The following is a 25,204-nucleotide window of genomic DNA, read 5'->3' on the forward strand; positions in this document are numbered from 1 at the left end:
TCCCTCAGGAGACCATCCGCCACCTCATCAGGAGCATGCCCAGGCGTTGTAGGGAGTTCATACAGGCACGTGGAGGCCACACACACTACTGAGCCTCATTTTGACTTGTTTTAAGGACATTACATCAAAGTTGGATCAGCCTTTAGTGTGGTTTTCCACTTTAAATTTGAGTGTGACTCCAAATCCAGACCTCCATCGGTCGATAAATTGCATTTCCATTGATTATTTTTGTGTGATTTTGTTGTCAGCACATTCAACTATGTAAAGAAAAAAGTATTTAATAAGATTATTTATTTCATTCAGATCTAGGATGTGTTGTTTAAGTGTTCCCTTTATTTTTTTGAGCAGTGTATATACAGTACCAGTCAAAAGTTGACACCAACTCATTCAAGGGTTTTTCTTTATTTTTTACTATTTTCTACATTGTAGAATAATAGTGAAGACATCCAAACTATGAAAGAACACATATGGAATCATGTAGTAACCCCAAAACAAGTTTTAGATTCTTCAAAGTAGCCACCCTTTGCCTGGATGACAGCTTTGCACACTCTTAGCATTCTCTCAACCAGCTTCACCTGGAATGCTTTTCCAACAACCTTGAAGGAGTTCCCACATATGCTGAGCACTTGTTGCCTGCTTTTCCTTGACTCTGTGGTCCTTCCTCATCCCAAACCATCTGAATTGGGCTTAGGTCAGGTGATTGTGGATGCCTGGTTATCTGATGCAGCACTCCATCACTCTCCTTCTTGGTCAATTAGCCCTCACACAGCCTGGAGGTAGTCCCACTAAGCGCAAACCAGATGTGATGGCGTATCGCTGCAGAATGCTGTGGTAGCCATGCTGGTTAAGTGTGCCTTGAATTCTAAATAAATCACTATATTGTCACCAGCAAAGCACCCCCACACCATCACCCCTCCTCCATGCTTCACGGTGAGAACCACACATGTAGAGATCATCCGTTCACCTAATCTACATCTCACAAAGACACGGCAGTTCGAAACAAATATCTCAAATTTGGACTCATCAGACCAAAGGACAGATTTCCACCGGTCTAATATCCATTGCTCATGTTTCTTGGCCCAAGCGAGTCTCTTCTTATTGGTGTCCTTTAGTCGTGGTTTCTTTGCAGCAACTTGACCATGAAGGCCTGATTCACACAGTCTCATCTGAACAGCTGATGTTGAGAGGTGTTTGTTACTTGAACTCTGTGAAGCATTTATTTGGGCTGCAATCTGAGGTGCCGTTAACTCTAATTAACTTATCCCCTGCAGCAGAAGTAATTCTGGGTCTTCCTTTCCTGATAGCCAGTTTCATAATAGCGCTTGATGCTTTTTGCGACTGCACTTGAAGAAACTTTAAAAGTTCTTGACATTTTCCGGATTGACTGACCTGTCTTATAGTAATGATGGACTGTCGTTTCTCTTTGCTTATTTGAGCTGTTCTTGCCATAATATGGACTTGGTCTTTAACCAAATAGGACTATCTTCTGTATACCACCCCTACCTTGTCACAACACAACTGATTGGCTCAAATGCATTAAGGAAAGAAATTCCACAAATTAACTTTTAACAAGGCACACCTGTTAATTGAAATGCATTCCAGGTGACTACCACATGAAGCTGGTTGAGAGAATGCTAAGACCGCGCAAAGCTGTCATCAAGGCAAAGGGTGGCTACTTTGAAGAATCTCAAATATATTTTGATTTGTTGAACACTTATTTGGTTACTGCATGATTCCATATGTGTTATTTCATAGTTTTGATGTCTTCACTATTATTCTACAATGTAGAAAACAGTAAAAAACTAAGAAAAACCCTGGATTGCGTAGGTGTGTCCTAACTTTTGACTGGTACTGTATATTTAGTGTAGTTGCAGACAAATAAAAAATGACACATACAATTTATAGTTATTATTATGGCACATACAATATTTGGTACAATCTATTGCTAAATTGTTGTTTCATAATATAAATGCTTAATGTCTTGGATTGGTTCGTAGTGCTCTTGGCATAATTAAAATGCTTCCCTTGAAGCATGCAATTGTGAAAATTGCAATTGAATGTTTACCAGTAAAATGAGTGCCCACAACACCACATATTCAGTCCATATTTCTGTATCTGGTGAAGAGATTATACAGCACCCTCAGCATGGACTTGAGGTCACAGTTCAAAATATCTGGGAAATAAGAACATATGAATAAACACATACAGACAGCAGTCACTAAAAACATATTTTCGAATAGAAATCGAGGAGGATATGGCATAAAGGAAGTGTTTTGACCCTGAGAAAAGCATTCCGATTCAGAAATGACAAATCGTACTGCCAATGAAAAAGTACACTGAACATGAATGTGTGTTTCAACATGTAGTCATAGACACACTACTACATAATTCTAAGGACAAATTAAAAAACCCATTAATTACACACAGAACCCAAAAAGAAAACCTATTCACAAAGGGGCTTGGTGTGTGGTGCTTCTACTTCAACATAGTGTGACATTTGAGATTGACTGAATGGATTGGTAGAGTGAAAGAGCATAAAGACAAACTTCTTCCAGACTTGGTTGTATGTGAGAATACTGCTTTCAGGGCTTAGTGCCTGACAGAATTCTCATAAACAAATCATTTATTTAGAGACAGATACACTGACACATTGAATTATCAGGAGTTATATGTATTGCTCCATATGGCTTTGCACTAAATGTTCAGCCTCAGAATATATATAGAAAAAAAAAACATAATAATTGTCCATAGCAACTATATAATGACATCCTAAAAGAGAACTCCTACCTTCAGGCCTGGGTCTCTCCAGACCTCAATGACAGCAACATTACAAAACAGAAGAGCCCTGCAAAGGTAGGCTACAGTATGAGGAAACAGCTCTACAACGAACACACAATGCATACAATTCACACAAGTCATCACAGTTCCCCAGCCACATGTTCCTCGGTGTGGAAACATCAGCTCAATAAACCCATAACCCCTTTTCAGCTGAAAAAACCCCACTCATTCTGCACCAGCTAAAACATTAGATTAGAGGAAGGGGGAGGTGTTTCAGTCAGAATGTGGTTGTTGTTTGGTTGAGTTGGTTCATGTAAAAGTGTGGTACTGAGTGTCAGTGCAGCGCCTGGTAATTCTAAGAACAGATCAGCTAGGGGTTGAAGGAGATTTAGGAAATATGGAGGGCAATTAGTAGCCAAAGCTTGAGAGAGTGAGAGCAAGAGAGGGAGAGAAAGATCTCGAGACAGTGCTAGAGAGAGAGTGAGTGGGAGAGAGAGAGCAGGAGAGAGAAAGAGAGAGAGGGCGGTGTAGAAATCAAGCAAGATCAACCATTGGAGGATTCCTTCAGGCGCATAGAGGGCACTCCTTTATAGCGCCTGTCCCTGAAAGGACCCCTTGTCCCTGCTCCCCTCCCTCTCTCTGCATTAGTGCTAATCTCTTGGCCACTTATTGATTTCCTATGCAGGAGCAGATTACAGATGCTGCCTGCGGGTGGGTGCCCACTCTGCTTGGCACAGCACAGCCTGCAGGAGAGGACCCAAGCTCAGGTTTGACAGGGCGTCCCTTTAAAAAGCCTGCTAAGAATAGCTGTCAAGAGGCTTTGGGTTGCACATTGTCTGTCGGACAGTAAGGAATAATCTACATGATAAATACTAATATCAGCAAATCATTTTGAAGGATTATAACTCTTGAATTTAACAATGGTGCAAATGATTGAATTATGTTTTATTCCAATGGATTTTTCAACAATTAGGGCCATAAAATCATCATTTGCTGGAAATGTATGAAACTAGTGTGTTCACTGTAATTAAAGTGCACCACACATAGAACATATACAATTTAGCAAAATGGAGAGTAAATGTGAACATACCTTTTGGTCAAAGTTCTCAGGTGTCAGGAAGAAATTGTAGAGCGGAACAAAGTCGCCCTCCAGCAGTCCCAACAGCAGAACCAGGTAAACACCGTCAGCAAACTACAGATGAAAAAAACTAAAACATGGTTATTCTTATCAATATACAAGTTGAGGTATGATTCTCGTTAGATAATTCTAGTTCATATACTGTACCTGTGTGTCCAGTTCAGCCACCTCCAGATTGAGCTTGTTCAAGTGTTTGTTCACAAAGGTGATGAGAGTCTGTGGAAACAGCAGCCATTTACAGTGAGATCCTGAAGTATTCGGACTGTGACACATTTGTTGTTGTTTTGGCTCTGTTCTCCAGCACTTCGGATTTGAAAATGGTACAAGACTGCGATCTTAAATTGCAGACTGTCAGCTTTAAATTGAGGGTATTTTCAATTGGGAAATTAGAGCACTTTTTGGCCATAGTCCCCCAATTATAGAGAACCAAAAGTATTTGGACAAATTCAGTTATATATGTATTAAAGGCCCAGTGCAGTCACAAATGTGATTTTCCTTTGTTGTATATATATTTCCAGCCTAGGAGGTTGGAATAATACTGTGAAATTTGGAAAAGTATGATAATGCCTATTTAGTGTAAGAGCTGTTTGAAAAGACAGACATTTCAGCCTGTTTTGTTGGGATGGAGATTTGGTCTTCCATGGTGACATCACCATGCGGTAAATTAGTTAATAGACCAATAAGAGAGTTCCAAACCTCTCTGCCTATAACAGAACATTTTCAATTCCCCCTCCCCACTCAGACCACTTGCAGACAGTCCAAGCAAAATTATTGCTTGAGAAACTGCTCTTTGCTAAGAAGCTATTTTTATTTATTTTTGACTATTTTAATTGAAAACAATCACAGTAAGGAACTTAAATGTTATCCAGAAATTATTTGATATTGAGATTTAAAAAAAAGCGGCTGCATTGGACATTTAAATTATTCAAACAGTTTGTATTTGTTCCTATATTCCTAATGTGTGACTCTACAAACTTTTTGGATGCATTTGCAGTTGGTTTTGGTTGTGTTTCAGATTATTTTGTGCCCAATAGAAATGAATGGTAAATCATGTATTGTCATTTGAGTTGTTTACCATTAATTTATTTTGGACACTAAATAATCTAAAACTCAATCAAAACAAACTGAAAATGCATTAAAACAAGTTTGTAGTCACAAGTTAGGAATATGGGACCAAATACAACACTTTTGACTACTTTAATACACACAAAACTGTAAGTGAATTTGTCCAAATACTTTTGGTTCCCTAAATGGGGGGACTATGTACAAAATGTGCTGTAATTTCATAACTGTTCATCAGATATGGATGAAAATACCCTACAATCAAAGCTGACCGAATGCGCTTTAACCTCATTAATTGTATCATGTGGAGTAGAGCCAAAACAATAGCAACAGTACAATAAAACACTGCTGCAGTATTAACAATTAACACACAGTACCTATTTCATCCACATTGAGCTTGTCTGGAGCATGGTCAAACAGGGTGTGAAAACCATCTCGCTCTTAATGGACAGAGAGAACAGTCATACCGTTACTCAAAGAAACGATGCAAAAAATGTCACGGTAGTCAATGACAAGTACTGAAAACTGTGCCTTGAAGACCAAAAATGTCCATTTGCGACTCATGAGAAAATGCATCAGTAGAGAATAAACAGTGAATACGTACCATGTCTCCCAGACAAAGCCCTGAGGGAAACGAGAAGAAAACAAGTTCTAAACCTACATTTGGTCTGCAAGGACAGGTCACAAAGAACTGAATTCCATTTATATAACAGCATACTTCTATTCTACAAGTCCTATTGATACGTTTATGTCAAGCAGATAAACAGGATTGTTGGTGGTGAATACAGTAATGTTGATGGAGTACATAATAGGTTAACTTCGGTGAACATTTAACAAAATGGATGTCTCCATTGTGGTATTGTCAGAGCCAGGCATGTTGGGTCAAGGGGCTGCTGCAACATCCCAACAGCTATCACACAAAGGAGGCTAACAAGGGATGGCTTGGACAAACACACACACACACACACACACACACACACACACACACACACACACACACACACACACACAGCTCCTTCTCTTCATGGTGTAATCTCTAATGACAGTGGCAGCGCTGGGCAGCAGTCCAGGTCGTATGATAACAACCCTGTGACCATGACTATAATATGAGCGCACTGCCCGCCCACTTATCTCCCCAGCTGCTCTGGGCCTGCTGGACCGCTCCAACCTCAGCTGGGGCTGTGCTACACTGGCAAGGAACCACACATCCCTGTCCATACAATGGTCTACTGTGTTCATAGATGCTGGCGAAACAATTGTGCTTGAACACCTATAATAGAATGCAGTTATTTTAGAATATAGCCTTTCATAAAGGCTGCAGGAGGGATTGCATTTGAGAGTGGAAAATGTATAAGAACTAAATATTGGAAATAAGATGGCATTGTGTTTTTGGGAGGGGCAATGATATTATGTGGTGTACTAAGGTAAACCTCTCTATTTCTGACATAACAGACTGAGTGAGGAGTGCGAGTTCTATCAATGAGAAAAGAGGCAAGCTGAGAGCTGACATACCCTGTGTTGCCTGTGATCTCCTCCTGGATCTGGCGGGACTGAAGAATTCCCTCCCTTTTCTGAGAAAAAAGACAGACAAAATGCCAAATGAAACAGGAGAATCTGCCTTGCATTAAAGGGGCCTATAATTGTATCTAAAGAGTGGGAGTGTTACATTATTATTCATCACATTTATAAGCATGTATAGCAAAGTTATTTTCACATGTAACTAATATGCATAAGACTTCAGATACTTAGGCTATTTCAAATATCATCCATGTGTACTATATTTCAAGCCAAATAAGATGTACAGTACCTGAACCACCACTACTTGGATGGACACGTGGTCAGGAAGTCTGATTGGTGCTCTGAAGTGTTGAGACAGCGCCACCAACAGGTGAAGAATGGCCCCTATACTCTTAGCATGTACAGCTGGACAAGAGAGACAGAAAGGGGGATTTGCTTAAGCTTTGAATGGTTGAAAGAACAATCAATAAAGTAAACAAGGCTTTGATTTCTCCCTACTAAAATGCTAAATTAAAGGAGAGGTATCTAAAAGCCCTCTGATATCTGTTTGATCCTTTCAGGCTAAGTGGATCAGAACAGAGGAGTGTGTTACATCCCCCTTAAGTGTTTTTCCCCAGCTTAAAAGAATAGGTTGAAAGCAGGGAACAATTGCATTGATTCAGTTAGCACTTGGGTGACAAAAGTCTGCGGTAAATTTGATCAAAGACTCCTCCATCATGTCATACAATTGTTTCTCTTTTTGATGTAGTTATTTCATGCATTCATACTTCTTTCAAAACAAAACTCTTACCTTGAAGAATGTGTACAGTACCTTCAGAAAATATTCATACCCCTTGACTTACTCCACATTTTGTTGCGTTACAGCCTGAACTCTAAATGGATGAACATTTCTTTTTCTCCCTCACCCATCTACAGCTAGCCTAGCGGTTTAGCGCATTGGACCAGTGACCGAAAGGTGACCGAAATCCCAGATCCAGCAAGTTGTAAAAATCTGTCATTCTGCCCTTGAGCAAGGCAGTTAACCCCCAACAACAACTGCTCCCCCATGACGTCGTTTAAGGCAGCCCCTCACCTCTCTGATTCAGAGGGGTTTGGTTAAATGTGCAAGACACATTTCAGTTGAATGCATTCAGTATCTATCCCCTTTCCCGACACACAATACCTTGGACCGCCGAGTGCTGAAGCGCGTAGCACTGGCCCGGGTATCCAGGAAGGATATTGAACTAATCCCATCAGTAGAGGATGCCTGGTTGTTCTTTAAAAGTGCTTTCCTCACCATCTTAAATAAGCATGCCCCATTCAAAAGTAAACAACAGATATAGCCCTTAGTTCACTCCAGACTTGACTGCCCTTGACCAGCAGAAAAACATCCTGTGCCGTACTGCATTAGCATCAAATAGCCCCCGCGATATGCAACTTTTCAGGGAAGTCAGGAACTAATATACACAGTCAGTTAGGAAAGCTAAGGCTAGCTTTTTCAAGCAGAAATTTGCATCCTGTAGCACTAATTCCAAAAGTTTTTTTTGGACACTAAAGTCCATGGAGAATAAGAGTACCTCCTCCCAGCTGCCCACTGCACTGAGGCTAGGAAACACTGTCACCACTGACAAATATACTATAATCGAGAATTTCAATAAGCATTTTTCTACGGCTGGCCATGCTTTCGACCTGGCTACCCCTACCCCGGTCAACAGCTCTGCACCCCCCGCAGCAACTTGCTCAAGCCCCCCCCGCTTCTCCTTCACCCAAATCCAGATAGCTGATGTTCTGAAAGAGTTGCAAAATCTGGATCCCTACAAATCAGCTGGGCTAGACAATCTGGACCCTTTCTTTCTAAAATGATCCGCTGAAATTGTTCCAACCCCTATTACTAGGCTTTTCAACCTCTCTTTCATATCGTCTGAGATCCCTAAAGATTGGAAAGCTGCCGCGGTCATCCCACTCTTCAAAGGGGGAGACACTCGAAACCAAAACTGTTACAGACCTATATCCATCCTGCCCTGCCTGCCTTTCTAAAGTCTTTGAAAGCCAAGTTAACAAACAGATTACCGACCATTTCAAATCTCACCGTACCTGCTCCACTATGCAATCTGGTTTCAGAGCTGGTCATGGGTGCACCTCAGCCATGATCAAGTTCCAAAACGATATCACTGCCATCCGTATTCGTCGACCTGGCCAAGGCTTTCGACTCTGTCAATCACTGCATTCTTATCGGCAGACTCAACAACCTTGGTTTCTCAAAGACTGCCTCGCCTGGTTCACCAACTGCTTCTCAGACAGAGTTCATTCAGTGTGTCAAATCGGAGGGCCTGTTGTCCGGACCTCTGGAAGTCTCTATGGGGGTGCCACAGTGTTCAATTCTCGGCCTACTCTTTTCTATGTATATATCAATGATATCGCTCTTGCGGCTGGTGATTCTCTGATTCACCTCTACGCAGACGACACCATTCTGTATACTACATCTGGCCCTTCCTTGGACACTGTGTTAACAAACCTCCAAACGAGCTTCAGTGCCATACAACTCTCCTTCCATGGCCTCCAACTGCTCTTAAATGCTAGTAAAAGGTGCTGCCCGCCCGCCTAGCATCACTACTCTGGACTAGAGGTCGACCAATTGTGATTTTTCAACGCCGATACCGATTATTGAAGGACCAAAAAAAAGCCAATATCAATTAATCGGCCGATTTTTTTATTTATTTATTTGTAATAATGACAATTACAACAATACTGAATGAACACTTATTTTAACTTAATATAATACATAAATACTATCAATTTAGCCTCAAAAAAATAATGAAACATGTTCAATTTGGTTTAAATAATGCAAAAACAAAGTGTTGGAGAAGAAAGTAAAAGTGCAATATGTGCCATGTAAAAAAGCTAACGTTTAAGTTCCTTGCTCAGAACATGAGAACATATGAAAGCTGGTGGTTCCTTTTAACATGAGTCTTCAATATTCCCAGGTAAGAAGTTTTAGGTTGTAGTTATTATAGGAATTATAGGACTATTTCTCTCTATACGATTTGTATTTCATATACCTTTGACTATTGGATGTTCTTATAGGCACTTTAGTATTACAAGTGTAACAGTATAGCTTCCATCCCTCTCCTCACTCCTACCTGGGCTCGAACCAGGAACACATCGACAACAGCCACCCTCGAAGCAGCGTAACCCATGTAGAGCAAGGGGAACAACCACTCCCAAGTCTCAGAGCGAGTGACGTTTGAAACGCTATTAGCGCGCACCTGACTAACTAGCTAGCCATTTCACATCGGTTACACCAGCCTAATCTCGGGGGTTGATAGGCTTGAAGTCAAACAGCGCAATGCTTGAAGAATTGCGAAGAGCTGCTGGCAAACGCACGAAGGTGCTGTTTGAATGAATGCTTACGAGCCTGCTGCTGCCTACCATTGCTCAGTCAGACTGCTCTATCAAATATCAAATCATAGACTTAATTATAATAACACACAGAAATACGAGCCTTAGGTCATTAATATGGTCGAATCCGGAAACTATCATTTCGAAAACAAAACGTTTATTATTTCAGTGAAATACAGAACCGTTGTGTATTTTATCTAACGGGTGGCATCCCTAAGTCTAAATATTCCTGTTACATTGCACAACTTTCAATGTTATGTCATAATTATGTACAATTCTGACAAATTAATTACGGCCTTTGTTAGGAATAAATGGACTTCACAGTTCGCAATGAGCCAGGCGGCCCAAACTGCTGTATATACCCTAACTGCTTGCACGGAACGCAAGAGAAGTGACACAACTCCCCTAGTTATAAGAAATTCATGTCAGCAGGCAATATTAACTAAATATGCAGGTTTAAAAATATATACTTGTGTATTGATTTTAAAGAAAGGCATTGATGTTTATGGTTAGGTACATTGGTGCAATGACAGTGCTTTTTTCGCAAATGCGCTTGTTAATTCATCACCCGTTTGTCGAAGTAGGCTGTGATTCGATGAGAAATTAACAGGCACCGCATCGATTATATGCAACGCAAGACACGTTAGATAAACTAGTAATATCATCAACCATGTGTAGTTAACTAGTGATTATGTTAAGATTGATAGTTTTTTATGAGATAAGTTTAATGCTAGCTAGCAACTTACCTTGGCTTCTTGCTGCCCTCACGTAACAGGTAGTCAGCCTGCCACGCAGGCTCCTCGTGGAGTGCAATGTAAGGCAGGTGGTTAGAGCGTTGGACTAGTAACCGGAAGGTTGCAAAGTTCGAATCCCCGAGCTGACAAGGTAAAAATCTGTCGTTCTGCCCCTGAACAAGGCAGTTAACCCACAGTTCCTAGGCCGTCATTGAAAATAAGAAATTGTTCTTAACTGACTTGCCTAGTTAAATAAAGGTGAAATAAATAAAAAACTACACGGGAGGATCTTGTCAATGATCTCAAGGCAGCTGGGACCATAGTCACCAAGAAAACAATTGGTAACATACTACGCCGTGAAGGACTGAAATCCTGCAGCGCCTGCAAGGTCCCCCTGCTCAAGAAAGCACATATACATGCCCGTCTGAAGTTTGCCAATGAACATCTGAATGATTGAGAGGACAACTGGGTGAAAGTGTTGTGGTCAGATGAGACCAAATTGGAGCTCTTGGGCATCAACTCGCCATGTTTGGAGGAGGAGGAATGCTGCCTATGACCCCAAGAGCACCATCCCCACCGTCAAACATGGAGGTGGAAACATTATGCTTTGGGGGGGGGGGGGGGGGTGTAAATAAATAACAATATGGGTATGAGGCAGTTGGGTGTGCTATTTACAGATGGGCTGTACAAGCTGCTCTGGGCTGTACAAGCTGTACAAGCTGCTCTGAGAGCTGATGCTTAAAGTTAGTGAGGGAGATATAAGTCTCCAACTTCAGTGATTTTTGCAATTCGTTCCAGTCATTGGCAGCAGAGAACTGGAAGGAAAGGCGGCCAAAGGAGGAATTGCCTTTGGGGGTGACCAGTGAAATATACCTGCTGGAGCGCGTGCTACGGGTGGGTGCTGCTATGATGACCAGTGAGCTGACATAGGGCGGGTTTACCTAGCAAAGACTTATAGATGACCTGGAGCCAGTGGGTTTGGTGACAAATATGAAGCAAGGGCCAGCCAATGAGAGCATACAGGTCGTAGTGGTGGGTAGTATATGGGGCTTTGGTGACAATACAGATGGCACTGTGATAGACTGCATCCAATTTGCTCAGTAGAGTGTTGGAGGCTATTTTGTAAATAACATCTCCGAAGTCAAGGATCGGTAGGATAGTCAGTTTTACAAGGGTATGTTTGTCAGCATGAGCGAAGGATTCTTTGTTGAGAAATAGGAAGCTGATTCTAGATTTAATTTTGGATTGAAGATGCTTAATGTGAGTCTGGAAGGAGAGTTTACAGTCTAACCAGACACCTAGGTATTTGTAGTTGTCCACATATTCTAAGTCAGAACCATCCAGAGTAGTGATGCTAGACAGGCAGGCAGGTGCGGGCAGTGATCGGTTGAAGAGCATGCATTTAGTTTTACTTGCATTTAAGAGCAGTTGGAGGCCACGGAAGGAGAGTTGTATGGCATTGAAGCTCGCCTGGAGGTTTGTTAACACAGTGTCCAAAGAAGGGCCAGAAGTACACAGAATGGTGTCGTCTGCGTAGAGGTGGATCAGAGAATCACCAGCAGCAAGAGCGACATCATTGATGTATACAGAGAAAAGAGTCGTCCCAAGAATTGAACCCTGTGGCACCCCCATAGAGACTTCCAGAGGTCTGGACAACAGGCCCTCCGATTTGACACACTGAACTCTGAGAAGTAGTTGGTGAACCAGGCGAGGCAGTCATTTGAGAAACCAAGGCTGTTGAGTCTGCCGATAAGAATGCGGTGATTGACAGAGTCGAAAGCCTTGGCAAGATCGATGAATACGGCTGCACAGTACTGTCTTTTATCGATGGCGGTTATGATATCGTTTAGGACCTTGAGTGTTGCTGAGGTGCACCCATGACCAGCTCGGAAACCAGATTGCATAGCGGAGAAGGTACAGTGGGATTCAAAATGGTCAGTGATCTGTTTGTTAACTTGTCTTTCAAAGACCTCGGAAAGGCAGGGCAGGATAGATATTGGTCTGTAACAGTTTTGGTCTAGAGTGTCTCCCCCTTTGAAGAGGGGGATGACCGCGGCAGCTTTCCAATCTTTGGGGATCTCAGACGATACAAAAGAGAGATTGAACAGGGTAGTAATAGGGCTTGCAACAATTGCGGCGGATCATTTTAGAAAGAGAGGGTCCAGATTGTCTAGCCCAGCTGATTTGTAGGGGTCCAGATTTTGCAGCTCTTTCAGAACATCAGCTATCTGGATTTGGGTGAAGGAGAAATGGGGGAGGCTTGGGAAAGTTGCTGTGGGGGGTGCAGGGCTGTTGACCGGGGTAGGGGTAGCCAGGTGGAAACCATGGCCAGCCGTAGAAAAATGCTTATTGAAATTCTCGATTATAGTAGATTTGTCAGTGGTGACAGTGTTTCCTAGCCTCAGTGCAGTGGGCAGCTGGGAGGAGGTGCTCTTATTTTCCATGGACTTTACAGTGTCCCAAAAACTTTTTGGAGTTTGTGCTACAGGATGAACATTTGTTTGAAAAAGCTAGCCTTTGCTTTCCTAACTGCCTATAATCGCCGTCAAAGGTGCTTAGGGGTGTAAAGACTTATGTACATTTGATATTTCATTGTCAATAAAGTTGCAAACATTTCTAAAAACATGTTTTCACTGTCATTATGGGGTATTGTGTGTAGATGGGTGAGAGAAATATATTTAATACATTTTAAATTCAGGCTGTAAGACAACAAAATATGGAATAAGTCAAGGGGTATGAATACTTTCTGAAGGCACTGTATATTTCCTTGATTACTTCACTCCTCTCATTTTCTCATACAAACATGTTGCTAAAACAATTCCTAAGTGCTATTACCATCTTCTGGTTAAAAAGCTTTCAGAAAATAGGCAATAGGCAAAACTAAAGCGCTTCACTGAAATGTACAGACAGACATTCCTCTTCATTAGAGGGAAAACTCAATCGGAAGCAGAGAACTCAATGACCAGAGAAACAAGTATGAACTCTTTACTCGCTGAACATCGATCCAGTATCCCTGCAAATTGTAAATATGGTACTGGAACTGACCCTGTATATAGTATGCTTATTTACTGTATCGTGTTCTTCTTATTTGTATATCTTGTGTGTTTTTGTTCTACCTTGTTAATCTTAGTATTACATAGTTCTTGATTACTGCATTGTTGGGGTTAGGGAGAGGCATTTCACTGTAGTTGTCTATGTGATATTAAAACTTGAAAAATCACCCATGTGTTCTAGGGCTGTTATGATAACAGTATTGCGATACTCCTTAGTATCGTGGCAAAGAAACAAAACACGAAGCGGATGCAACTTCTTTTGGAAAACACCCATAATGTTGGAAACAAACATAATTATGTTGTCATCCAGAGTCACATTTATTTATTTTCCAAAATATAGCACACAATATTGTACATACAGCAGGTTTTTAAAGGACCAAAGAATTTGGTCTGCTTCGTGTTTTAATTTTTGCCTTGGAAAAAAAATTAAAATACTGTTATTGTCACAGCCCTATTAAAATCCTTTCATAAGATAGAGACGTCAAGGCAAAGCTAAAGTGCTTCACTAAAATATACAGACAGACATTCCTCTTCAGTAGAGAGAAAGCAAAGGGAAGCAGAGAAAACTCAATTACCAGTAAGCAAAGTATGGACTCTTAACTAGCTGAACATCACCCACGTACCCACGTAGTCTATCTGTTGGACCACTTAGTCTGTCTCTCCAGGGCTGCATTCATTAGAACCAAACAGAGGAAAACGGACTGAAACATGGAGGGACTAGCTGAACCTCCCACTCCTCTTTCTATTCTGGTTAGGGCCAGTTTGCGCTATTCTGTGAAGGGAGTAGTACACAGTATGTACAGTGGGGCAAAAAAGTATTTAGTCAGCCACCTATTGTGCAAGTTCTCCCACTTAAAAAGATGAGGGGCCTGTAATTTTCATCATAGGTACACTTCAACTATGACAGACAAAATGAGGAAAAAAAATCCAGAAAATCACATTGTAGGATTTTTAATGAATTTATTTGCAAATTATGGTGGAAAATAAGTATTTGGTCAATAACAAAAGTTTCTCAATACTTTGTTATATACCCTTTGTTGGCAATGACACAGGTCAAACGTTTTCTGTAAGTCTTCACAAGGTTTTCACACACTGTTGCTGGTATTTTGGCCCATTCCTCCATGCAGATCTCCTCTAGAGCAGTGATGTTTTGGGGCTGTCGCTGGGCAACACGGACTTTCAACTCCCTCCAAAGATTTTCTATGGGGTTGAGATCTGGAGACTGGCTAGGCCACTCCAGGACCTTGAAATGCTTCTTACGAAGCCACTCCTTCGTTGCCCGGGCGGTGTGTTTGGGATCATTGTCATGCTGAAAGACCCAGCCACGTTTCATCTTCAATGCCCTTGCTGATGGAAGGAGGTTTTCACTCAAAATCTCACGATACATGGCCCCATTCATTCTTTCCTTTACACGGATCAGTCGTCCTGGTCCCTTTGCAGAAAAACAGCCCCAAAGCATGATGTTTCCACCCCCATGCTTCACAGTAGGTATGGTGTTCTTTGGATGCAACTCAGCATTCTTTGTCCTCCAAACACGACGAGTTGAGTTTTTACCAAAAAGTTTTATTTTGGTTTCATCTGACCATATGACATTCTCCCAATCCTCTTCTGGATCATCCAAATGCTCTCTAGCAAACTTCAGACGGGCCTGGACATGTACTGGCTTAAACAGGGGGACACGTCTGGCACTGCAGGATTTGAGTCCCTGGCGGCGTAGTGTGTTACTGATGGTAGGCTTTGTTACTTTGGTCCCAGCTCTCTGCAGGTCATTCACTAGGTCCCCCCGTGTGGTTCTGGGATTTTTGCTCACCGTTCTTGTGATCATTTTGACCCCACGGGGTGAGATCTTGCGTGGAACCCCAGATCGAGGGAGATTATCAGTGGTCTTGTATGTCTTCCATTTCCTAATAATTGCTCCCACAGTTGATTTCTTCAAACCAAGCTGCTTACCTATTGCAGATTCAATCTTCCCAGCCTGGTGCAGGTCTACAATTTTGTTTCTGGTGTCCTTTGACAGCTCTTTGGTCTTGGCCATAGTGGAGTTTGGAGTGTGACTGTTTGAGGTTGTGGACAGGTGTCTTTTATACTGATAACAAGTTCAAACAGGTGCCATTAATACAGGTAACGAGTGGAGGACAGAGGAGCCTCTTAAAGAAGAAGTTACAGGTCTGTGAGAGCCAGAAATCTTGCTTGTTTGTAGTTGACCAAATACTTATTTTCCACCATAATTTGCAAATAAATTCATAAAAAATCCTACAATGTGAATTTCTGGATTTGTTTTCTTCTCATTTTGTCTGTCATAGTTGATGTGTACCTATGATGAAAATTACAGGCCTCTCTCATCTTTTTAAGGCTGAGAACTTGCACAATTGGTGGCTGACTAAATACTTTTTTGCCCCACTGTATGAGATCTTCAGTTTTTGGCAATATCTCACATAGAATAGCCTTCATTTCTCGAAACAATATAGACTAACGAGTTTCAGAAGAAAGTTGTTTGTTTCTGGGCATTTTGAGCCTGTAATCAAACCCACTAATGCTGATGCTCCAGATACACAACCAGTCTAAAGGCGGCCAGTTTTATTGCTAAAACGGACCATTTTTTTTGCTTTTCTTTCAAAAACAAGGACATTTCTAAACTTTTGAACGGTAGTGTATATCTCGACACAATCCTGTCTCGGAGATCTACAGACAATTCCTTCGACCTCATGACTTGGTTTTTGCTCTGACATGCACTGTCAACTGTGGGACCTTATATAGACAGGTGTGTGCCTTTCCAAATCATGTCCAATCAATTGAATTTACCACAGGTGGACTCCAATCAAGTTGTAGAAACATCTCAAGGATGATCAATGGAAACAGGACGCACCTGAACTCAATTTCGAGTCTCATAGCAAAGGGTCTGAATACTTGAAGGCATCTGTTTTTTATTTCTTATACATTTGCAAAGAAATTTAAAAAAAATGTTTTCGCTTCATCATTATAGGGTATTATGTGTAGATTGATGAGGAACATTTGAGATTTTATCCATTTTAGAATAAGGCTGTAACGTAAAAAAAAGAAGAAAAAAAAGTAAATGGGTCTGAATACTTTCCGAATGCACTGTATAACAGCCTCCACTCTTCTGGGAAGTCTTTCCACTAGATATTGGAACATTACTGCTTTGACTTGCTTCCATTCAGCCCCAAGAGCATTAGTGAGGTCGGCTACTGATGTTGGGCAATTCGGCCTGGCTCGCAGTCGGCATTCCAATTCATCCCAAGGGTGTTCGATGGGGTTGAGGTCAGGGCTCTGTGCAGGCCAGTCAAACTCTTCCACACCGAACTCAACAAACCATTTCTGTTTTTACCTGGCTTTGTGCATGGGGCCACTGGCATGCTGAAACAGGAAAGGGCCTTCCCCAAACTGTTGCTACAAATTTGGAAGGTGGAGGAGTGCAAGGTCTCTAACATCCACCAGCTCTGTGATGTCGTCATGGAGGAGTGGAAGAGGACTCCAGTGGCAACCTGTGAAGCTCTGGTGCCCAAGAGGGTTAAGGCAGTGCTGGAAAATGATGGTGGCCACACAAAATATTGACACTTTGGGCCCAATTTGGATATTTTCACTTAGGGGTGTACTCACTTTTGTTGCCAGCGGTTTAGACATTAATGGCTGTGTGTTGAGTTATTTTGAGGGGACAGCAAATTTACACTGTTATACAAGCTGTACACTCACTACGTTACATTGTAGCAAAGTGTCATTTCTTCAGTGTTGTCACATGAAAAGATATACTCAAATATTTACAAAAATGTGAGGGGTGTACTCACTTTTGTGAGATACTGTATATCTCCCTCACTAACTTTAAGCATTAGCTGTCAGAGCAGCTTACCGATCACTGTACCTGTACACAGCCCATCTGTAAATAGTGACATGGGGCTGTGTATTATCATGCTGAAACATGAGGTGATAGCGGGTGAATGGCACGACAATGGGCTTCAGGATCTCATCACAGTATCTCAGTGTATTGAAATTGCCATTGATAAAATGCAATTGTGTTTGATGTCCGTAGCTTATGCCTGCCCATACCCCCAGAATGAGGCACTCTGTTCACAACGTTGAACAGCAAACCGGAGGTCCTGGGCTGGCGTGGTTACACGTGGTCTGTGGTTGTGAGGCCGGTTGGACACACTGCCAAATTCTAAAACAAATGTTGTTGGAGGCGGCTTATGGTAAAGTTATGAACATTCAATTCTCTGTCAACAACTCTGGTGGACATTTCTGCAGTTAGCATGCCAATTGCACACTCCCTCAAAACTTGAGACATGTGGCATTGTGCTGTGACAAAATGTGCCAAAATTTTAAGTGCCCATTTTTTCTCCCCAGCACAAGGTGCACCGGTGTAATCATGCTGTTTAATCAGCTTCTTGATATGCCACACCTGTCAGGTGGATGGATTATCTTGGCAAAGGAGAAATGCTCACTAACAGGGATGTAAACAAATTTGTGCATACAATTTCAGAGAAATAAGCTTTTTGTGCGTATGGAACATTTCTGGGATCAACACTTTACATGCGGGGTGGCAGGTAGCCTAGAGGTTAGAGCATTGGGCCAGTCTTCACTGATTTGGGCCAGTCTTCACTGATTGGGCCAGCCCTCACTGATTTCTGAAAGGTTGCTGGATCGAATCCCCAAGCTGACATCTGTCGTTCTGCCCCTGATCAAGGCAGTTATCCCACTGTTCCCTGGTAGGCCATCATTGTAAATAAGAATTTGTTATTAACTGACTTGCCTAGTTAAATAAAAATATATTTCTGTTCAGTGTAGTTCTCAGCCTTTACTTACAGTCCACGTTCCATTTGATGCTCCTGGCGGAGATCTTGATGGAGTCGTTGATCCTCTCCAGAACCGTCTGTAGCTTCTGCTTCTGGGCGATCTCCGACTGGGTCACCTCAGCCACGTTCAGCTTCTCCCCCTCCAGCTTCTCTGAGACACGCATATAAAGACAACAGCATTCATTTGGTCAGTGGTCTTCTTTAGCATAAATAAAGACATTCCTGTCAAAGAGAGAAAGGCCAGATGGAGAAGGCGATTGGTAGTAGGGTGGAATTAGTGTTCCTTTAAGTTTGATGGAGAACCAATAGGGGATTTGAATTGTTCCTCATCAAAGAGTTTCTGCAGAACCTGCCCGTCGTATAGATCCTCAGCCAGGTCCTTCACGATGATCCTCTCTCCTACCAACACATCATTGATCCAGTCGATCAGCACCTTCTGGAGTTCCTGTAGTTTGCTGTCGTTCTTGGAGTTGGGGTCAACAATGGTGCGAAACTCATTCTCCTCTGCAGAAACAGAAAGAACGGTTGGGTTTAGCCAGTTTTAAGACCTTTCATAATTTATGACCAGGGCTCTCAGATTGGGATATATGCTGTACTTACCTAACACGGTGTCCTCTGGGTCCAGTTCATATTGGGTGGGGCTCAGGGGCAGGTTGATGGCGTTCATCCCTTCCTCCTGGAGCTCAGACACTGTAGGGAGGGAGAGATGGGAGAGTTCAGAGAGAGACCATACTACATCATTTACATTTTAGTCATTTAGCAGACGCTCTTATCCAGAGTGACTTACAGTAGTGAATGCATACATTTCATACCTTTTTGTCTCCGTACTGGTCCCCCGTGGGAATCGAACCCACAACCCTGGCGTTGCAAACACCATGCTCGACCAATTGAGCCACACATCATGTCACTCACAATGCATCCTCTCAACACTCCACCTTTCAGTGCAATAGCTATAAATTCACATAGCAAAGAGGCGGCACAAACAGTAAGCCACTTACAACTTGTGATGATTCTACGAATTAGGCTTTATACAATTTAGATGACTACTACTACATGTTTCTTTTTGCACTATTTTTAATGTCAGTGAGAATTCTGCAAGTATGAGCAATCCACCGGAAATAAGCGTAAAGGTCAGGGGGAAAATGAGAGGATGTTGTTAAGGCGGGGCACACGTGGGTTCCCAACTACTGGGATAAGGATCAAAATTGGCACCATCCTCTCTGAAGTGCTTCCAAACAGCACATGATAGCACTGCAATAGTGTTCCCACACCACTAATACACTAGCTAACTACTCCCACAGCCATTTGGTCCAAATAGCCTAGCATTAACAAAGGAGTAGAATTGGGTTTTGCTTGCTTTATCATGTCTAATATGGTATGTTATTGAGGAGTAGTGGTTCTTTCTGTAAGTGGTTTCCCTCACTGATTTCTCTGTCTTTCCTCAAGGAATATGGACTTTCCCCTCACCTACACATGGGAAAAACACAGCAATTTCATCTACTACTTAGTGGCCCTCCTCCGTCCACATATAGTCCTTCTCCCAATGCTATATCTCACAACACAGAGATGTTCTAAAGGGGATGACTCTTACTGTTCTTAAATCAATATTTAAAAAATCCTTAGCTCACTGCACCACCTCAGCTTTCAGTGTCACTGTTCCTAAATATACTTATCCGATCTGACACGGTTCTCAGTTAATCAAGACAATGTAATTTCCCCATCTGTTAGTTAGTCTCACATATCCCCGACCTTGGAGCAACGTAAGCCTATAGGCATTCAAAGATTGCGGAAGTAAGCCGTCTGGCTCGAGAGATCTGTTAGTAGTCTATTTGTCCCGCAGGTGTGATGTTCAGATGTACCGATCCTGTACAGGTGTTGTTACACGTGGAGTGCCACTGCGAGGACGATCAGCTGTCCGTCCTGTAGGCTGTCTTAGGCGTCTCACAGTACGGACATTGCAATTTTTTGCCCTGGCCACATCTGCAGTCCTCATGCCTCCTTGCAGTCCTCATGCCTCCTAACTTGGCAATATCTGTATGAACCTTGTATAGGCTACTTGCTCAGCCCGCAAATGAAAGATAAAATCAACTGCTATTGAAATTATACACGCATCATTAACTTTTGTCAGATCTTGACCCGGGCCAGTACGTTTTTCCATTTGGGTCAGTAGCTTTCAGTTTGCACTGGCAAGTTTACCTAAATGTCAAGCCTCGCTGTGTGCGGTGCGCATAGGGCCTATATGTGTAACACTTTGTGTAGCCATTAGCAGTGCTAATGATAGCCTAACTGTTTTTTGGTAGATGGAAAGGCAATTAAAAGGTAACTACAAAGTAGCCTATCATGATTATTTGAACCAATCCTGTGGCCATTTATTTTGAAATCTCCATCACAAGTGCGCTACACACAACGCCGCTGGCCAAACACAAAACTGGAGTAAATCAGTCCTTCACCCAACTTTGTGGTATCATTTTGGTATCAAGCATCGTTTTTTTTTTTTTTTAAATTGCAGAAAACATGGAAATTTGAAATCTGCAATAAATACATTTTGCACTTTATTTTAATATTATATTTTCTTTGCTGTTACAGTAAATCTATCCAAATCAATGTAACACAAGAGCATGCTAATGTAAAAGATAGCTAGTCATTATTATCCTGGTTCTGTATGGAATGCAGGCACATTATGGGACACAGGCCAGGTCATTATTAATAATAATACAAAAAGAGGCCTACAAGCCACAATGTCTCACACTTTGTTTGATGGTCACAAGCCATTAAACAAAGCCAAGCTGCTTGAATTGTTGCGCCGGGAGTGGCATAAAGTCACCCAAAATCAAATGTGAAAGACTGGTGGAGAGCATGCCAAGACGCATGAAAGCTGTGATTGAAAAACAGGGTTATTCTACCAAATATTGATTTCTGAAATCTTCTTAAGTTAAAACATTGGTATTGTGTTGTTTAAAAATGAATATGAACTTATTTTCTTTGCATTAGTCGAGGTCTGACAACACTGCATCTTTTCTGTTATTTTAACCAGTTGTCATTTTCCTGAAAATAAAATGGTCTAAATGACTAAATGTTTATTTGGAATTTGGAAGAAATGTTGTCAGTAGTTTATAGAATAAAACAAAAATGTTAATTTTACCCAAACACATACCTATAAATAGTTAAACCAGAGAAACTGATAATTTTGCAGTGGTCTCTTAATTTTTTCTAGAGCTGTATATACACTACCGGTCAAAAGTTTTAGAACACCTACTCATCGAAGGGTTTTTCTTTATTTTTACTATTTTCACATTGTAGAATAATATTGAAGACAACAAAACTATGAAATAACACATTTGGAATCATGTAGCAACCCCAAAAAAATTGTTAAACAAATATATTTTATATTTGAGACTCTTCAAATAGCCACAATCTTCCTTGATGACAGCTTTGCACACTCTTGGCATTCTCTCAACCAGCTTCATGAGGGAGTCACCTGGAAGGCCATCCCATCTGGTTTGCGCTTAGTGGGACTAGCATTTGTTTTTCAACAGGACAATGACCCAACACACTTCTAGGCTGTGTAAGGGCTATTTGACCAAGGAGAGTGATGGAGTGGTGCATCTGATGACCTGGCCTTCACAGTCACCCGACCTCAACCCAATTGAGATGGTTTGGGATGAGTGGGACCACAGAGTGAAGGAAAAGCAGCCAACAAGTGCTCAGCATATGTGGGAACACCTTCAAGACTGTTGGAAAAGCATTCTTCATGAAGCTGGTTAATTGAAATGCATTCCAGGTGACTCCCTCATGAAGCTGGTTGATAGAATACCAAGAGTGTGCAAAGCTGGCATCAAGGCAAAGGGTGGCTACTTTGAAGAAACTGAAATATAAAATACACTTTGATTTGTTTAAAAAAAAAGTTGGTTACTATATGATTTCATGTGTGTTATTCATAGTTTTGATGTCTTCACTATTATTCTACAATGTAGAAAGTAGTAAAAAATACATTAAAACCCTTGAATGAGTAGGTGTGTCCAAACTTTTGAGTGGTACTGTATTAAAAAACAATTGTGCGACCAAATCATGTGCTGGTGCTACCAATGGAGAAAAAAAGTTGGTGGTGGAAAAACTTAAGTGTAGAACCCTGCCCTAACCCAGCGAACTTTTGCCACAACAAATTGCAATTTGTAACATGTCATACGAATTGTAATTCATAACATACGAAATGGATGATGGACATCCACAAATTAATACATACCATACGTAACATATCATACTATTTTGAGCATCCCAGATATAGGTTTACTATGTTACATCTACCCCTAAATCCAGGTTGCAGCAGTAGTGTTCCCTATATGCCAATCGTAGCCTGCATCTATAGTAAATAACCCTACTGTAGTAAGTACTCTAGTAACTCTACTAGGCACTGCACTGTATTCATCCCCAGGCTGCCCTACTGGTCAAGAAAGTTTAAATAGAATACATTATTTGAGTGTAATAACTAGTTTACAGACAGGCAGTATTATGCATGTATCCTAGATAGGCCTCGAGGCTACTCCATTCTGATATCTTAAATGAATGTGCAGCGGGGAAAGCATGCAGGCGAATTCGTTATGGCTTTACCAGTAATAAATTGACAAAATCAGACGGAGTATACAATAGATTAGGTTGTGACTTCATTGCACAATGCATTTTCTGTAATAATTTGCCCCGCTCAGATTGAAAAATTGCTGTAGCTAGAGTTGAAATGGGCTACACTGTCGCTCCATAAAATACACGTTTTCTTCCTGTCCTTTTCTGTTGACAAACAACTGCTCGCAAATTAAGTTTAGACATGTTTTTTGACAGTATTGTTTTGATCTGAACTTTACCTTCTTTTGCTTTCTTTCTTCTTACTAAAGTTCCTCCAAATTTTCCCAGGAACGAGTCATCTTTTTTTCTGGAAGAGGGAGATTTCGGAGTAGTCGGCGATTTGGGAGAGGACGGCGAAGAAGCCATGATCACATTTAACCAAAACTCAAAGGTACAATCAAAAAGTAAAGTTACACGTTTAGTAGATCTCTGAATTAAATTGATATGTCACGTTCTGTTCGAATCAACGTTCACTATAACGGAAACGGAATTCCAAACATTCGTCCATCCCTCGAATCCTTTCCTTGTTCCCATATGTAGTTTCCTCCCCTAACTTGGGCTCCCGAGTGGCGCAGCGGTTTAAGGCACTGCATCTCATTGCTAGAGGCGTCACTACAGACACCCTGGTTCGAATCCAGGCTGTATCACAACCGGCCGTGATTGGGAGTCCCATAGGGCGGCGAACAATTGGCCCAACGTCGTCCGGGTTTGGCCGGTGTAGGCGTAATTTGAAATAAGAATTTGTTCTTTACGGACTTGTCTAGTTAAATAAAAAATAAAACATAATGGCTGAATACTTTGTAGCACATAGTTGGCGTCTGCATGCATTGACAAACACATTTTTTTTTAATTATCACTAAGGATGGATAGACATTAGACTTGATCTCTCTCAATATTATGTCATATCCATAAATCATGACCAAATACACTTCAATTCTCTATTAAATATCTTTATGAAATAAATCTAATTTTACAGAATAAAAATAAACAGCAACAGATCAGTCTGTCAGTTTAGGATTTAATAACTAAATTTATTGTGCTATGGAGACACCCCTAAACTCATATCAAACTAAATAAATTGAACCAACAGATCCAGTCATAATTTACATGAAAAAAGTTGGGCAAGGAGGACTCAAAAATGTGAATAAAATCCTGTTGGTTGTGGTCAGTACTGAGTAATAGGACAGACAACATGCAGGAATAATAGTAAAAAGTCCTGTGGAAAATGATCAACATTGACAACCATGACCACTGACACAGTCTCACCTTGGTGTATTGGTTGATTAAGTTACTTGGTATAGTGCAGATTAAGTTATACAACATACAGTAGTTTTTCCAGTGCTTCTCAACACAACAGCACATGAAAAGTAGAGACCTACAATAGAGACCTACACATACAAAATACATTTTGCTTTGAGAGGGAAAACATACTTGATAGGATGAATCTTTGGGTTTCTGTAGTGTTTTTAAGTGCTTTCCAGTGCAACTGACAAAGTAAAAAAAACTAAATAATATTTCATTTATTCCATTCATACGGCAGCATATGAGGTCTTCTTGGTTAGGCATACAGTAATCTCAGAAGGCTGTCAAGAGAGACTAGACATACAGACACTGGATGTACAACCCTCAGGTCTATAAGAGATGTGATCCTCAAGTAGGAATTGACAAGTACAACCTATATACATATTCAAAAGGTCATCATGCCACTTGAGGCCAAATCCAGTAGTGTAGTCACTTGTCGCCTCTACCCATAGAGCTGTATGGTACTGTTATCCTTTTCCCTGCCCCAGAGGGCTGCAACTCCTCAGGTCCAATGGAACTGGTAGCCCCTAGACAGCACCAGGCTCTCCAGGTCTCTGTCCTCAGCCCTCTCCTGCAGCCGCTGCTCCTCCAGCAGGCTGACCAGAGTGTCTCTCCTCTCCACCACCTTCATGATCTCGGTCAGCATCTGCTGCTCCTCCGCCAGCTCACTGGAGCTCTTCCTGGAGTCTGCAAAGGGCCATTGGAGAGGAGAGATAGTAAAATGGTAGAGGAGGAAAAGGAGGGGTGGAGACAGACAGATGGACAAAGTAGGACATGGTCATTTAGAACACATTCTCAAAAAGTTCCACAGATGAA

General features: G+C 41.5%; 3 protein-coding genes across 6 annotated transcripts in view; all 3 read right to left on the reverse strand.

The window, feature by feature from the left end:
* LOC106561460 (transcriptional enhancer factor TEF-1) overlaps positions 1–3,962 on the reverse strand; it is a 123,212-nt gene extending 119,250 nt beyond the window's left edge. The window contains exon 1 of the mRNA XM_014125445.1: positions 3,869–3,962. The gene's annotated coding sequence lies outside the window, so the exon portion shown is untranslated. The remainder of the gene's footprint in view (positions 1–3,868) is intronic.
* Positions 3,687–23,645, reverse strand: parvaa (parvin, alpha a). The gene is made up of 10 exons (XM_045688371.1): positions 23,326–23,645; positions 19,070–19,159; positions 18,773–18,973; positions 18,480–18,620; positions 6,786–6,901; positions 6,491–6,549; positions 5,583–5,602; positions 5,356–5,418; positions 4,064–4,132; positions 3,687–3,970 (listed from the first exon to the last, which is right to left on the reverse strand). The coding sequence occupies exons 1-9, from the start codon at positions 23,450–23,452 to the stop codon at positions 4,077–4,079; spliced, it is 873 nt and encodes a 290-aa protein (XP_045544327.1). The 5' UTR covers positions 23,453–23,645; the 3' UTR covers positions 3,687–3,970; positions 4,064–4,076.
* Positions 23,646–24,092: 447 nt separating this feature from the next.
* Positions 24,093–25,204, reverse strand: part of LOC106561462 (protein-methionine sulfoxide oxidase mical2b) — a 114,436-nt gene continuing 113,324 nt past the window's right edge. For all 4 annotated transcript variants that reach the window (XM_045688374.1, XM_014125452.2, XM_045688372.1 and 1 more), the window contains exon 30: positions 24,093–25,075. In XM_045688374.1, the coding sequence (XP_045544330.1) occupies positions 24,891–25,075 (185 nt within the window). In that variant the 3' untranslated portion in view covers positions 24,093–24,890. The remainder of the gene's footprint in view (positions 25,076–25,204) is intronic.

The sequence above is a fragment of the Salmo salar genome, chromosome ssa10 (assembly GCF_905237065.1).
Source record: "Salmo salar chromosome ssa10, Ssal_v3.1, whole genome shotgun sequence".
NCBI classification, from domain to species: Eukaryota; Metazoa; Chordata; class Actinopteri; order Salmoniformes; family Salmonidae; genus Salmo; species Salmo salar.

Excerpts from the sequence above, each read along its gene's own strand:
- parvaa (XM_045688371.1), bottom strand. The coding sequence starts at position 23,452 with ATGGCTTCTTCGCCGTCCTCTCCCAAATCGCCGACTACTCCGAAATCT. Across the intron at positions 19,160-23,325 it reads AAGAAAGAAAGCAAAAGAAG|TGTCTGAGCTCCAGGAGGAA; the intron begins GTAAAGTTCAGA and ends CCCTCCCTACAG. Across the intron at positions 5,603-6,490 it reads GAGATCACAGGCAACACAGG|GGCTTTGTCTGGGAGACATG; the intron begins GTATGTCAGCTC and ends CGTTTCCCTCAG.